The following is a 14,280-nucleotide window of genomic DNA, read 5'->3' as shown; positions in this document are numbered from 1 at the left end:
TCCTGAATTTATCAAAAGGAAAAAAAAAGTTAATTAGAATAAAAAGATAGTTGAATCCATGCACTGGAATATAATTAGTGTAGGGGAATCACATGGAGAGGCTATCTATGCATACAGGGTGGTATTGCCTCCATTAAACACTTTCCTGGCCTCCCAGTCAGCTTATCAAACCAAACCACACACAGGAACTTCTCTCTGTATTCACCAGCACTTATTTTTAAGCACTCTGTATTTGACCAGCCAGCCTCATACATTTAATTGCTATTTCATTTGGCCAGATGTTCAGGCTAATTGCAAAGCTGAAATATGAGCACTAATAAAATAACAAACAATGTGAATAGGCAGATTTCTTGCATACCACAGTTCTGCATTTATGAGGTGCACCACATGTCTGAGTAACAAAATCCTAACTACATCTCTCATTAAGCCCTTCCTGTAGACCAAATACATGGACCTAGAAAGTGAAATATTAAATGTGATCCCCCCTATCCCCTGGATAACCATACTTGACTTGTACTTCAGTGTTTCCCTCTGTGTTTCCATGATAATAAGTTATCTGATATCCAAAAATTTTTAAAATTTTTATAGAATCTCAAGTTTACAGAGGAAGATCAATAAACCACATGGTAGTTGACATAAGACAGGTCAGATGATGTCTGGTTGTTAATTTTTTAAGGAAAAGACATGCACATGTGTGGACATTGAAACTGGCAGCAGAAGAAGATGCAACCCCTCTGAAAGGAAAGTAGGGAACAGAGTCCAGTCCAGGAATGCAGGCATGAATCTGTTCTCCTGGTTAATATTCCCTAGGATGTGCTGTGGGCTGGATGCAAAGTTGGTTCTCTTACTGCACCTTTCTAAGCAAACTCTTGATCATTCAGGGCACATGGGGTTTTGTAGGTAAAGCTTTCAAAAGGCTGAGAAAATTTGAGCACGCAGCTAAAGGGAAACCATTCAGTGATGAAAGTGAAGACTTTTTGCTGCTCCAGCATCTCTTGGTTGCTGGGTTTCTGTTGTCATTACATTGCAAGGGTTCCATATTGCTGGAGTTTCACACCTCCTTGATATTTCATGCAGGCAGCTCCTCTAAGCACTGACTCCTCCTTCTTCTCACAGCAGCCAACTGACTCCAGGTCCCCTCAGGCACCCAATCCACTCTTTTATAGCACTCTTCTGACTGGCTACAGCTGTGGCCTGTTAACATCAGGCCTGCTCCTAATCCTTAATAAGTGGCTCAGCTGCAACTCTTTAGGGGTAAGATTACATTCTATACCACCCTCATTTATTTATGTTCTATCCCCCTGCAGGTTTCATCACATTTTGGGGCAGCAAGAAGCTTTTGAAGCTTTCAGGCTTCTCCACAGGGGACATTTGAGTCCTTGCACAGCCAGTGCCTGGAGATGAGAAGGCTGGCCAGGTGGTGGCCACCATTGCCCTGGCACTATTGCCTCCTTGCTCTGTCCTATGGCATGTGGCAGTGCCAAGGGCACTGTGGGTCTCTGTGCCCTGGTGTCACACTGGGATGAAATTCAAGCAGATTCTGCCCTCAATTCTATGGGGAGGAAATTGGGTCTTAAGGGGTGAAGAAGAGCTGTGAGGGATTGAGATGTGCTCCTTCCTCTGGGGAGTGGGACACTGACAGGTCTGTTAATAAAGACAACCTCTGTTGACTAGGTCCTGTCCTAGTTTTTTCACCAGCTTTTCCATAGCTGAGAGGGACTCAGAGGGTAAATGGAGGCCTTGGATCCTTGCCCTCCAGCTGGTCCCACAGAGTACCCAGCCACTTGAGCATCTGTGAACCTCCTGGAAAGTCTTGAGAAAGGGGAGAACTGAACACATTGTGGGTGTTACTGAGCTTACTGAAAAAGGCACATTTTAAAGACATGGGTGTAAAGCAACGTGGTGGGGTTGGTTTTGTGCAGTGTGAGGAACCAGCTGTGTTGGGTGGGGTGTCCTTGCAGCATCCTCCCCCCTCAGAGGGCACCAGGACACAGGACAGCTGAAAACACTGGCAGCCATTCATTGCAGCTGTAGCCACATGACAGCATCTGCTCCTGGTTTGCTGCTGCAGCAGATCTTGAGTGAATTTCCTGGAGGAAAAGAAAAAAAAAGGCAACAACACAAGTCCCTCCTCAGGCAAAAGCACTCAACTGAGCACCACGTTTTATGTGGCAATGAAAGTCCTTCCACCCTGCCTCTGGTCATGTGGCAGCATGTGACAGGGAGCACAGCATTCTTCTCTTCTCACCAGCCCTTTCCTCAAGGCACCAGACTTGGCTTGCCAAGGATCAGAAGCATTCCCCCAGCCACACTGAGTGCTCTGGGGAACAACCCAGCTCTGCTAATGCCCCGTGTCAGGCAGTCAGCCATCCCCTAGGAATGCTATCACACCCAGAGCAATACAGGGGAGGCTAGATAAGGCAGCTTTTTCCTTAGTTCCCAGGGGGTATTTTATAGGCTGAAAGCTGATATACCCAGATTCTTTCAAGTTAATATCTGAATTAATATAGCTGGTATACTCAGATTCCTTCAATTTAATATCTGATAAAAAATAGTGATGTCAACCTTAACAAAACACATTTTACCCAAGACACTTTTTTATAAGCATCTTCAAGTGTAATAGAGGCCTTTCACCCTCGTTTGCTGGGCTCTGTCTTAGTGAGTTCCATCACTTCACTGGAAATGGGGCCAGTGTTGAGTAACTGGAAACCTGTGAAGGGCATGAATGGGTGAGCTGCAGCCACAAGGCTCCGTAAGGAGAATTGTTCCTCTCTTCCAGATGTCTTTATCATCTCACAGGGAATGGGGCAGTGGGAGCTGCTGCCCCTCCACTGTGCTCACAGAATTCATTCTTCACTGGGCCAAAAGAAGGGAGAAATGCCAGCAATATTGGCCTTGGTGCTAGGACACCCTCACCCCAGTTTGGCAGGGGAAGCCCAGGGAGCTGCAGCCCCTGCTCAGGGCTCCCAGTGGGGCTGGGAAAGATGTCTGGGTGCTGCCTGTCCCTGGCATCCTGTCAGCAGAGCTTTGGGTCTGTAAAACCTTAAAAAAAAAGTGTGTGCTTGTTTGTTTTTTCATGGCAACATCCTCAAATATTAGCTTTATTGGTACACTACTGGGAGACAAAAATGGCATGTACTGTCTGCATTTATTTTGTGAAGATATCATAGTGTAGATAGGCACTTAATGATTCACTTTATTCAGATAAATCATACCTGTGAAATTGTGGGATGGCCTCTTCCCTTGCTTCTGCTTGTGAAAGGAACTGATAAATATTCAGGTACAAATACACAAAACTCAGATGTCAGAGCACACCTGCATCACAACACACACATATAAGTACTCCCTAGGTTTTCAATTCATAGAAACATGGTTTCTGCTGATGGATAAACAATAATTTAATTGGTTTTGTTTTAGAATTCTTTTGTTTTTCTTCTCCAAATGTTATTGCATTTTATTAAAAAACAAGCACCCCAGAAGATACTACCCGAAGTGATGAACAAATATTCTGTTTAAGAAAACTTAAATTTTCATTAAGAATAAAATTTTAACATTCAGTTCACTGCTCACAAGTATCCTTCAAACACACCATCAAAAATTCCAGCAACATTTTCTCATAAAATTGCCAGTGCTTTGCCTTTTCTAATTTTTTTTTCCCAGGGCTATTTTCCAATGACAGTTGGGGTGTTTGGCTGGTTTTGTTTTATTTCAACCAGCTAAAGCAAAGATTTACTACATGGTCCTCCATGAGGCCACTATATAATATTTGTTTGAGACAGGCAAGTCCAAATGGACCTTCCATTTCAGGAAAAAATCCAGATACAGCACTTGCTGGGTAATGGTATCTTCCCCAGCCCAAAGCATGCAGGGCATTGCATGGAGAAAGAATATATTAATGAATTAGGCCAAAATAGTACAGGAGAAAGCAACATGTTTTTCATTCTCTCAAATAAATTTCATTTTGGGAGCTGATCAGCTCATCATTCCACCAAAGGAGGAATGAGCACCAACCCTTTTGTGGTTCAGACATGGGAAGGAGTGGTTCAAGTGGAGATATGTAATAAAATTAAATTTCTTCTTTTCTGCTAGAAGGGGTGCTGTTCAGTTCCTACTGGAATAGACTTGGCTCAAGAAATAGATCAGGCTGTTGGTGGTTGTTTTTAAAGTAAAAGTTTTGTAAGGTTTGGTGATAAAAGCTGTGGGACAAGTTCTCAGCTTAGAGCTGTGCACACACAAGTCCCTCTCTCCCCACCTGCTAGCTTTTCTGTCATTGCAGAAACCAAAACCAGGCAGAAATGAGCTATTTTGTACAGACAGGAATGCTGAGGTTTTTATTGATGAGGGGTCTCCAGTGATGGATGCAGTTAATCTATTGCTCCCCCAGTCTCCAGGGGGCTGGTGGAACTTATACAGTGATGGGAAGTGCTGATTCTTTCCCATATCAACACCTTCAGTTTCCAAATTTGCATCTGGAGAAATACACCTCAATTTTTTAATCTTTTGCAGACTCTGGTACAGAGTCCAGAGCATTTTTTAAAAATTATTTTGTACCAACACATTTTTTACCACTCTATATAGGAGATCTACGATTTTATCTTAAAACCTCATGTTGCTTGTATGTGAACAGATTTTTATGGCTCTTACTGCAGTCTTCATCAATGTCTCTGTACTGAAGCAGAACCTAATTCAGGATGCCACTCTAAATGTTGGTGGGATTAGAAAGGTTACATTTTTAAAAATTGCTTTGATATGTATTCTTTGATCAAGTCATGAGACCTGGACCTTTAATGGGGATATTAAAAAAAAAAAAAAAGGATGTCTGTGTGAACTGACTGGAGCACTGGCTCTCTGCCTTTGTCATCCTCTGTGGAGGAAGGTGAGTGGTGAATGATTAGACATGGTCATTTCATTGCACACAAATTTCTCATGATTCTCCCCAAACCAACCTCTGGGAAAGAAGCTGACAAGCAGCCACTGTCCAGGGCTTCAAGGAAGGAAACACCATGCTGAGGGCTTTTCCCACCAGATCTCTATCTGGGCAGTCTGGGTTGCCTGTCACATGAAAAGGGGACGTTTTCTCAAACCCTTAATGTTTGATTTGTCTGTCAACACCCTTGAAGGACTCACATTAACAGGTTACAGAATAATACCCTTTATTAATGAAGCTATGACAGGGTTCAAGGATTGCTGGGGATAGTGTCTGACTGAAAAAATGTATCCAAAGCAAGATATAATTCAAAGCAACAGTGACAAGCTCCAATCCTAACAAACTTAACTTGAGCAAATCATTCCATTGCTCATGGGATACAGATCTTGCCCAACAGGCATCCCCCCTGTGGGGGAGAAGAAGGTTCACCCCATCAACTGACCCCAGAAGTCACTCTGGAGACTTCCCTGACTTCTTCCCATCCTTAACTTATATTTATACGATTTCTTTATATTTAGGTGGAGATGGAGTGACTTAAACCACACACCTGACTCACTGAGGGGCCGTGGGACCTTGGGGGTGGGAATGGCAGCAGAGTACCTGAGATAACCTTGGGATGGGGATGTGTCAGTCCAAGGAGAGGGACTTTGTCATGGTTGCTAATTCAAGGGCTTTCTTTTTCTCCCTTGTTTTTCAGGTGCTAAGCAGCTTTTCAGCTAGGAAGTACCACTGAGTTCCCTTCTCTGCACAGGTTTGGACAAACCCTGGCTGTGGTCTCTGCTCCATGCTCTGTTTAGTCCCCCTTAGACTGTGTTATGTGGGAGAGGTCAGATATGCTCACCATGCTCGTTCCAGGGAGCAGCACCTGTATTTTCCCTGTAATTTCTGCACTGCACTTTCCTTTTTACCCTCAGTCATCTCCCCACGGTGCCCTCACTGACAGTGCCCTCTCTGCAGGCACTCGACCACTTTTCCAGTCCAGCTGGCAGGACACCATGACTGTAAGGATTGCAGGATGCCTCAAATGCCCTCCAAGGGGTCTGGCATTTCTGTCCTTCCCTTCAAGAAAATATTCAGAATTTTTCAGGAACTGCAACACAACATGTAGGGATGTGATGCTCACTTGACACCATGGATTCTCACAAGCCTAGAGAAGTAATTTTCAGTTTTGGAACAGCAAAATGACACTGCTTTGCAGCCAAATCCATTTTTGTCTGTTGTGCATTTGACTGTGATGAATTACTCTAGTGAAGGACAAGGATGTCAACTTTGTCCCAGTATTTAATGGGAAGGATAGCAAAGTGATGAGCAGAATCTTTTTTTGATCTCTTGTATTGAAATCATGACTAATGAATCACATGGTGAAGTCAAGGCTTCTTCTTTGAAGGTAAATGATGTTAGACCTTGCAGCCATGAAAGAGGATATAGCTGCTTTCCTGCAACTATTAGGTTTTGTATTCTTTGGGTTTGTTAAATATATTCAAAAGGAAGTGGAAAAAACCTATCTCTAAGGAAACAAAAGATCTTCCTTCCTACTGGGAAAGGAGTCAGCAATGATGATAAATTCCTTGCCAAGTGAGTAATTTCTTCACTTAAAAGACTTCAAAGCTTTAAAAGTTATTTTTTATACCACAGAGCTTCAACATGAAATTGCATGAGCTCTTAATGGTCTGAGCTGATCTCACCCTTGGCTGGAAATGATACACAGAATGATGGCAGGGAAAGGAGTTGTTTTGTGTGAGATGCTGCAATATTACATCTTCCCAGAATAGCTCTAAAAATGCCCTTAATTGTACTGCACACTGACAGAAGTGAGAAGCAAGTGTTTAGGACTGCTCAATGCTTCCATGTTAGTTGTCACATAATTTTCAGGCTAAGTAAATATATATATAGAGGATAAATGCAGGAAAACCAAACTACAATTTTAGCTTGACAGTCATACATTGTCTGAAAACATGCTTGAAAAATAACATGACTAAAAATAGGACCATGACATAGCATTTATTTAAGAAGCAGGTAAAGTGAGAACTTTTATGTAGCACTACCCCTGAAGCTCCAGCCCCACTGTAGCTGTCTCCTTAGCTCTCATATTTTTTGTTTTGAGAAGCTGTTATGAAGATGTAAGTGCTGAGCAAATGTCAGGACATGAACTGACACAAATGTCATGAAAGTGCATTGCATTCTCTTATTCTGAACATATGATGTGTTGAGGTGCTCATCACCAGCACACCATCTTTTCTAGCCCCTGTGTCTTTCCAAATCTTATATATTAATCCTAACTTAATGCTCTGGCTTCTTAAACACCTCAGAACTGGACGATGTGACACATAGGACTGTTTTTGTTCTGAGCACTAATTCCTTTTGAAGGCTTTGGACAATCAGCCTTAGCTCAGGTCAATGGTTCAGCCTCTTACATGGTCACAAAGCCAGAACCCCATTTCATGTTGAACCCCCCCAGGTACCATGGAAACCATTTGGTGGAATAAAACCCAACCAAAATCTACACAACACTCAGCCTGTTAATGCTAAGCAATCCCCTCTCCTTGCATCCTTTCAGGTCAGTGCCTTAAGCCCTAAGCAGAGAAAGGAGCCCATGGGAGCTCCTGACACAGGGGATGACTGTGACAACTTCAGAATATTCCACTCATGTGAAGTTATTCAAAAACTTCCAACTGCTTAAGCAAGGTTGAATTTTAGCCTGGGTAAAGAAAAATTAATGATTTACCTTGATCAGAACTAGAGTTCAATTTATTTTATATGGAGAAATGTCCTTTTCAGGAAACTTAATTGAAGGAAAAAGTACTTCAACCCAATCTTACTCAAATTGGTTCCTTATCAGCTGTATAAATTTCCAATAAATACAGCATGGGAGGAAATAAAATCAAGCAGTAAACATGTGATGTGAACAGCTATAAAGGTGACCTGATTCAAAGGGGAAAAGTACTCAACAGGAGAAGCCTGCCAAAATTCTGGGAGAGAAATGAGCAGCCAGCCTGGGAGATGTGACCCTGGGGACCAGAAGCTCTTGAGAAGTGCAGCCAGCATCTCTGAAATGCAGCTGGGTACCAGAGACATCCTGAGATACCCTCAGAAAGTGCAAGTCCAAGTAATAGTAACATCATCTGAAAAGCTGAAAACAGTCTGGAAAAGGGGGATATAACATCCTGAGAAAGAATGTATTGGTAACTTCCACTGGCTGTGTCAACTGCAAGAGCAGGACAAGTTTCAAAACAGAACTGAAATCATAATCTGTCGAGTGTCCCAAGTGAAAAACAGAAATTAACTACATTGGCTGCTCAAAGTGGTGTCCTGAAACCTCTTATGTCTCTATGATAGAGATGATTTTTTATCCAAATCAGCTTCTCTTTCTCTTCCTGCACTGCACATCCTTGTCCCTTTCCTACACAGGTCTGCAAGACCTTGGGCCATCGTTGGGGAAGCCTTGCTGGCTCCAAACTCTGTGACATGAATTGCTCCTGAAGGGAGATCCTGCCTGTTCTACTGCTCCCTCACTCAGCCCAAGTGTGGGGCTGGCCTCTTTTATCCTCTCACCTCCGGGATGCCCCTTCTGAGATCTACAGCTTGGTGTCTAATCTATACATGTAATTAACTCATCCTAAGTGTATCTGCTGTTGTCTTACTGCCAAGTTTCAGTAGTAACAACTTAGTTGTAACCTGTAATATAGATATATATATATATATATATATATGCACTTACTTGCTAAAACTATTGGGTGCTGCTATATTTGATTGTTGCTATAAATTTATTGCTGCCATAGCACTGATTGTTGCTACATCAATGCTGCAGATATTTGCTTTCTTTATTATGGGTGTACTTGCTAATGGTGAGTTGTGGTGTTTGTGGTAATCTACAATAAAACGAAGAAAAATAGAGGCTAAAGTGTCTGTGTCCTGTGCATTACAAAATCCTATGAACCCATGGTCAAGGTCCTTAAACATCCACAGGCCAGTGACACCACATCACAACTTAGGCTGTGACAGCACATCACAATTTTAGTCACTCAACCCCAGCTCTTATGTGCAGGATGCAAAACAGCCAGAAAAGAATAAGGAACAACACGCACAGAATTCTCTAATATCAAAATATAGCAATTTATTCAAGACACTGAATATGATCTGTTGATTCTCTCCTTAAAACAAATGAGCTACAATACACAAGGTGAATTTGAAGAAAGTGTGGGTGGGGGAGAAACAAAATAAGGGTTGATGTTGTTTCAACAGAACCTGGGAAATGCTTAAATGAGAACCAAGTCTGGCTGCAAGTCTGACACAGACAATAAAAACTGCAGAAGCCAGAATTCAGAATTTCAGTGAGTGGCTGAAAGAACATTTCTGCAATTGACAAAGAACCACATCTTTTAAAAAGGCAGTAAGAGGAAAAAAAAGGAGGAAAAATTAAAAAGGGAAAAAGAAAAAGAAACCCAAAAACAAAGCAGACCCTTACATTTGACAAAGTGCACTTCACTTGGCTCTAAAATTAGCTATTTTTTTTCTTTTTTTTTTTTAAACAAATTAAAAGGAAATTTCTAAGATGTAGCATGGGGTTAATGTGTGTATAACCCTGTAAGTCAGGCCCTTTATTGCCCCATAAGGGACCCAGTGTTTCCTACATAAAAGATTCAGTATCCTTCTAACCCACAGAATATAGTGGTTTTTCAGAAACTGGGTTTTTTTCACTCCCAGGCCAGTTCCAGACAGCCAGCAATAATAAAAATCCAGCAAGTCTCTGGATGGTTTCACAATCCTGTTTGGTCACTTAGGTTTTTCCATTTCTCTTCTGTTACAAAGAACGCTAAACAAAATTCTAGGAAGAAATCTAACCAAGTCCCCTGGGCTGCTGCTTTGCGCAGCTCTGTTGCAGGGGAGTCACAGAGAGGCTCTGCCAACTTGGGAATGTGCTGCTGCTGGAGGGGAGGGAGGGCTCCCAGGAGCTCCCAAGATCACAGTGCTGCAGGTCTGGGCTGACACCCACCTTGAACTACAGCCTGGAAAAGGCTCTCTCCCCCCACTGTTTGTGTCCTGAAGAAACCACGTCCTTAGGTTAAGATTAACCTTTGCAACTACATCCCCTGCCTTCCTCTACAGCTCTCATTTCAGTTGAAAACTAGCTACAAAAGATGCTACTACAGCATCTTCCCAGTCCTTAGGATTTTGTGGAAGGTAAGAAAAGTGAATTTTCTTAGCTTCTGACATACGCTGCTTTTAACTCTGATGGTCCTTATAGAAAACTTTCTGGAGCAGCAGCTTCTCTCACACATGAGCTTTGTAAACCAAAACCAATTTGATACTCAAATTTTGTTTCTCTTGGCTTCTTACCTCCATGTAGGCAAGCAAAGTGGTGTTCTGACAAATTTAAAAAATGTTAAAAAAGGAGCAGGCGTCACAGACACTGCCCTGTTATCTACAGTCGCTATCCTGGGAACAACTACGAAGCACGGGCTGTGGAGCCAGCCAGTCATGGAGCACTGAGCAAATTCATCTCTTCAAATCCTGAGGTCTGCCCTATTCAGGTGTCACTCAAGGGACAGAGGCAAGGCCAGAGCCCCATCAGTGCTGCCCCCCCACAGACCAGCAACTTCTGCTTGTTATTCTCAGAAATGCCCCAGAAGCAGTGTAGGAATTTAACCGTTTACATGCAATGACTGCAGTCAAATCATTGTCCCAACAACGCGTCACAAAACCACATTGTGCCTTAGTATTCAAGACTCTTTGAGCAAGTCCTCTTTTTTTCAAAAAAAGTAGTGACTTTAAATTAGCAGGTACATGTGGTTATTAGAAAAGAGTGCAAAACTGCCACATGGTGATCTACAGCCATGCTCTTGGTGCAAAAAACTAAAACCAGCACATAAAAGCATTTAACATCAAAAATAATCCTTGATACTGCCTGGCATCCAATTATTTGAGATAAATTACAAACAAACTTAACTATCACTAGTAACCATAATTCCACATAACTGTTTTCAAGCAATACTTTTCAGCAGTTACTTCTTTCCATTCTTTTCAGCAGTTACTTCTTTCTATTCTTTTCTCCTTTCCCAAGGTGTATCTTTAGGAAATGCAGCTGAAGCTGGCACTGTCTAGTTCCACTAGAAGGACTAAGATCCCCTACAGATGCAAGCATACAGAGAAGAAAACCCCAGAGAAAAGATGGTGTTGAGATTCCACGATGATGGCCTGGAGCTCAGCAGGTCTCACACCACCAGTTCAGCCCGAGGGCTCTGGATTTGCTCAGATCAAATCACACCTCCAGCAGCTGTGGTCAAACCAAGGGGATGATGCTGTGTTATAGAGACTTTGGGCCACAAAATTCTACATTTGTTAAGAGGTTTGTGGCCTGTTTACTCTCTCCTACAGATCCTAGCCTAGGCTGTAGAGAAGACACCTGCATGACTCAGCCAGTTCTGAGGATCTGTCTAAGTCATGTCTGACACCACCCCAAGGCTGCCTTATAGTTTACAGCCCTTTCAGTAAACTCTGCCTATGTGTCCTTCTTTGCATTTGTCATTTCCTCAATTAGAGCAGTGCAGTCTTCAGCTGGCATCTGTGCAGGTGTCACAGGTGCAGTAAGGAAATCTTGTCCAAAGTGGATTGGTGGTGCTTTGGAACTTTCCACTGTTCTGATCACTTCACTCCCACAACTTTACAGTGGTTTACACATTGAGATGGAATTTATACAGGATGTCATAACCTAATGAATTCATTGCTCCTGAGCACCACACTGAGGACACCCTCGAGGCCAGACCTGTCTGGGCAGACCGTGAGCCTCCAAGTGCAGATCCAGAGCTTTCCCTGCAGGATCCAGCACACACGTGGTGACAGCAGCACCACCCACTGCAATGACAGAGCCTTCTGGGTGTGTGTGGTCCATGGATGGACAGGAGCTTGGTGAGAGTCCATTCTTCAACAGTGACAGATGCAGTCAATATATTTCAGTTCACCTGGTCTCATTAAGTCAGTGGTAAAGCCCCACTGACTGACTGGAATAATGAACAGTGGAAGACAGCACCGCTCAGCAAGGCCATGGGCAGCAAAACCCATATTCTGTCAAAATCTGAACTATCTCTAGAGGAAAGAAGATACTCAAGCATTTTCTCCTGGTTACTGAAAACAAACAAAAATACAGACTAGAGAAAATGAATGTTATAGTCTCAGGCTTCTGAATCTCTTTGAATAAGTTTACATCATCAAACAGCCATTAAAAACGGAATGAGACTATGTAAATGGCTGGCTGCTGGAAAAGGACTTTAGTAAAGGACTGGTATTTCTTGTATCAAACACCATTTTTTCTTACAGCACTTTCTGAGAGAGGAGAGAAAAAGGATACTGCGCCTTTCATGTTCCCTGGACTCTGTGTCATTCTTTTTGCTTGAATTACACAACTGGTCTACATTTTGTGGCCATTTTAGGCTTTTAAAACTGTTTAACATAAAAAATATTTTTTTTCCAAAAATACACTGGGTTCTTTCTGTTAAAAGTCATCTTTCTCCTGTAAAAATCTTCCCCAGCACTGCATTCTTATATAAAGCACTTATTACACAATTTGCTGAAAGTGCCCTTGAGACGCTAAGATCTGAAGCATGGAGGATTTTTTTTTCTTTTAAATGGAGAGAAAGAAAGGAAAAGGAAGTTACAGAGGAGAGGAGAAGCAGTCTGTCAAAAATTTTCATTGTCATGTCCACCTGGCTGCATCTACTATGGGCATACAGGAAGAAGAAAAAAAAAAAAGGGGGCAAAAAGAAAGAGGAGAAAAAAAGGAAGGAAAAGCTGGGAGTGGAAGGGAGAAATAAAAGGAAAACAAAAGTTTCATCCTAAGCCTGGGATCCTCCAGGCTGCAATATTCCAGCTGATAGAAAAACCACTGAACAAAAAAAGTAGTCTAGAAAATAGAAAGTGTTGTGATTACAAAGTTGAGCATTTCATCAGTACAAACTGGTCTTTGAACGTCCTTTGGGAGAGCAACTGTAGTGTCCAAATTGGAAGGAAAAAATACAACACCGCATGGAGGAGGATTTTTTTCCCTTTTGGTTTATCACAGCATTTTTCTTTTTTTTTTTTCTTTTTTTTTTTTTCCTTTTTATTAATTTTTTTGGCACAGCTTTTTTTTTTTTCCCCAGCCATCAGAGCAAGTTCTCAGATGCAAACCAAACAGTGCAATGCCTAGCTGGTGGCTTCATGCTTCCAAGGCTGAATGTTCCAGGTGGAAACCATTCCCTCCCCCTCTGAAGTGACTGCGTTTTTACTCCTTGATGAAGGTTACGGACAAAATACAAGTCACCTGTGGCCAGGGAGAGTTGGTTTCACGGTACACTCTGACTTTGTTCAAGTTTGTACAGTTCTGGAGCTGTTAAGAATAGTTTTGAAGAGTGCTTCTCCCCACACATTCACTGCTGGTCCATTTGAAATTTCTTCTAAAACATTTCACTTTTACTTCCGCAGATCTAGAACACAAACCTGTGGAGAGAAGACCCTGTGTTAAGAACATTTGTGAAGGTGATGTGGAAATCCCATTCATGCACTCTGTACACAGGTGGACCAGCCAGCTAGGTGTTTCACTCCCCAGCTTCAAATCAGCACACAAGTAAAGGGACAAACTGACATGGCAGAAAGCCCAAGTGAAACCCACACATTTAACACTTAGCTGGCCTTTCACTGGTTTAAAAACAAACATTTTGGTGGCACATCTCGTAAGATTATGGGATCTATTCAGTTCCCTAAATATCATGTCCATTTCCACTTCTGAAATATATCCAGAACAGATGCAGGCTTGGCAAGTATGACAGTGGACATGTGCCCATTTGGAGCAGCTGTTGGGAACCAGGCATGGCACTGTCTGAAATGGCACAACTAAGCTCAAACAACTGAATCATGTCATAGCTGTTCACTTTCTTAAAATCAGTAGAAAAATACTCTCTGAAGTAGTTATGCCAGCCAGCCAGGTGTGTCCTGTGCAAACTGATCATGCTACAATTGCATCTTTTTAGATGTAACATTAACAAAAATAGTAAGGAATAAAAATAGTAAGGAATAATCTAAGCAAAAAATAGTAAGGAATAATCATTACCCACGACAATATTTCTCCTTTACCACATGACAAAATCCTTGGGCATCATGCTGAAAATTCCCTCCTTTATCTATTCCTATTCAAAGGAATAGGAATATTCTTCTTTGGAAACAAACTCTGAAAGCCCCAGGGTAACTGTTTGTTCCAGAGTTGACTGCTGTGATTTGCTCTTCATTAAAGCTGACAGATAATGATAGAAACAACGTGATTGTTGTTCTTATCAAATACATATTTAGAAGTCATTCTCATCTTCAGGAGTCTTCACCTACTC

At 42.1% G+C, this 14,280-nt stretch overlaps 1 protein-coding gene across 1 annotated transcript in view; it reads right to left on the bottom strand.

Annotated features, from left to right (window-relative positions):
* Window positions 1–9,016: 9,016 nt before the first annotated feature.
* TBL1X (transducin beta like 1 X-linked) overlaps window positions 9,017–14,280 on the bottom strand; it is a 195,841-nt gene continuing 190,577 nt past the window's right edge. Inside the window, exon 17 of the mRNA XM_066545344.1 lies at window positions 9,017–13,399. Within this exon, the coding sequence (XP_066401441.1) occupies window positions 13,373–13,399 (27 nt within the window). The 3' untranslated portion in view covers window positions 9,017–13,372. The remainder of the gene's footprint in view (window positions 13,400–14,280) is intronic.

The sequence above is a fragment of the Molothrus aeneus genome, chromosome 2, assembly GCF_037042795.1.
Source record: "Molothrus aeneus isolate 106 chromosome 2, BPBGC_Maene_1.0, whole genome shotgun sequence".
Taxonomy (NCBI): Eukaryota; Metazoa; Chordata; class Aves; order Passeriformes; family Icteridae; genus Molothrus; species Molothrus aeneus.
This window is presented reverse-complemented; position numbering and strand designations above follow the sequence as displayed.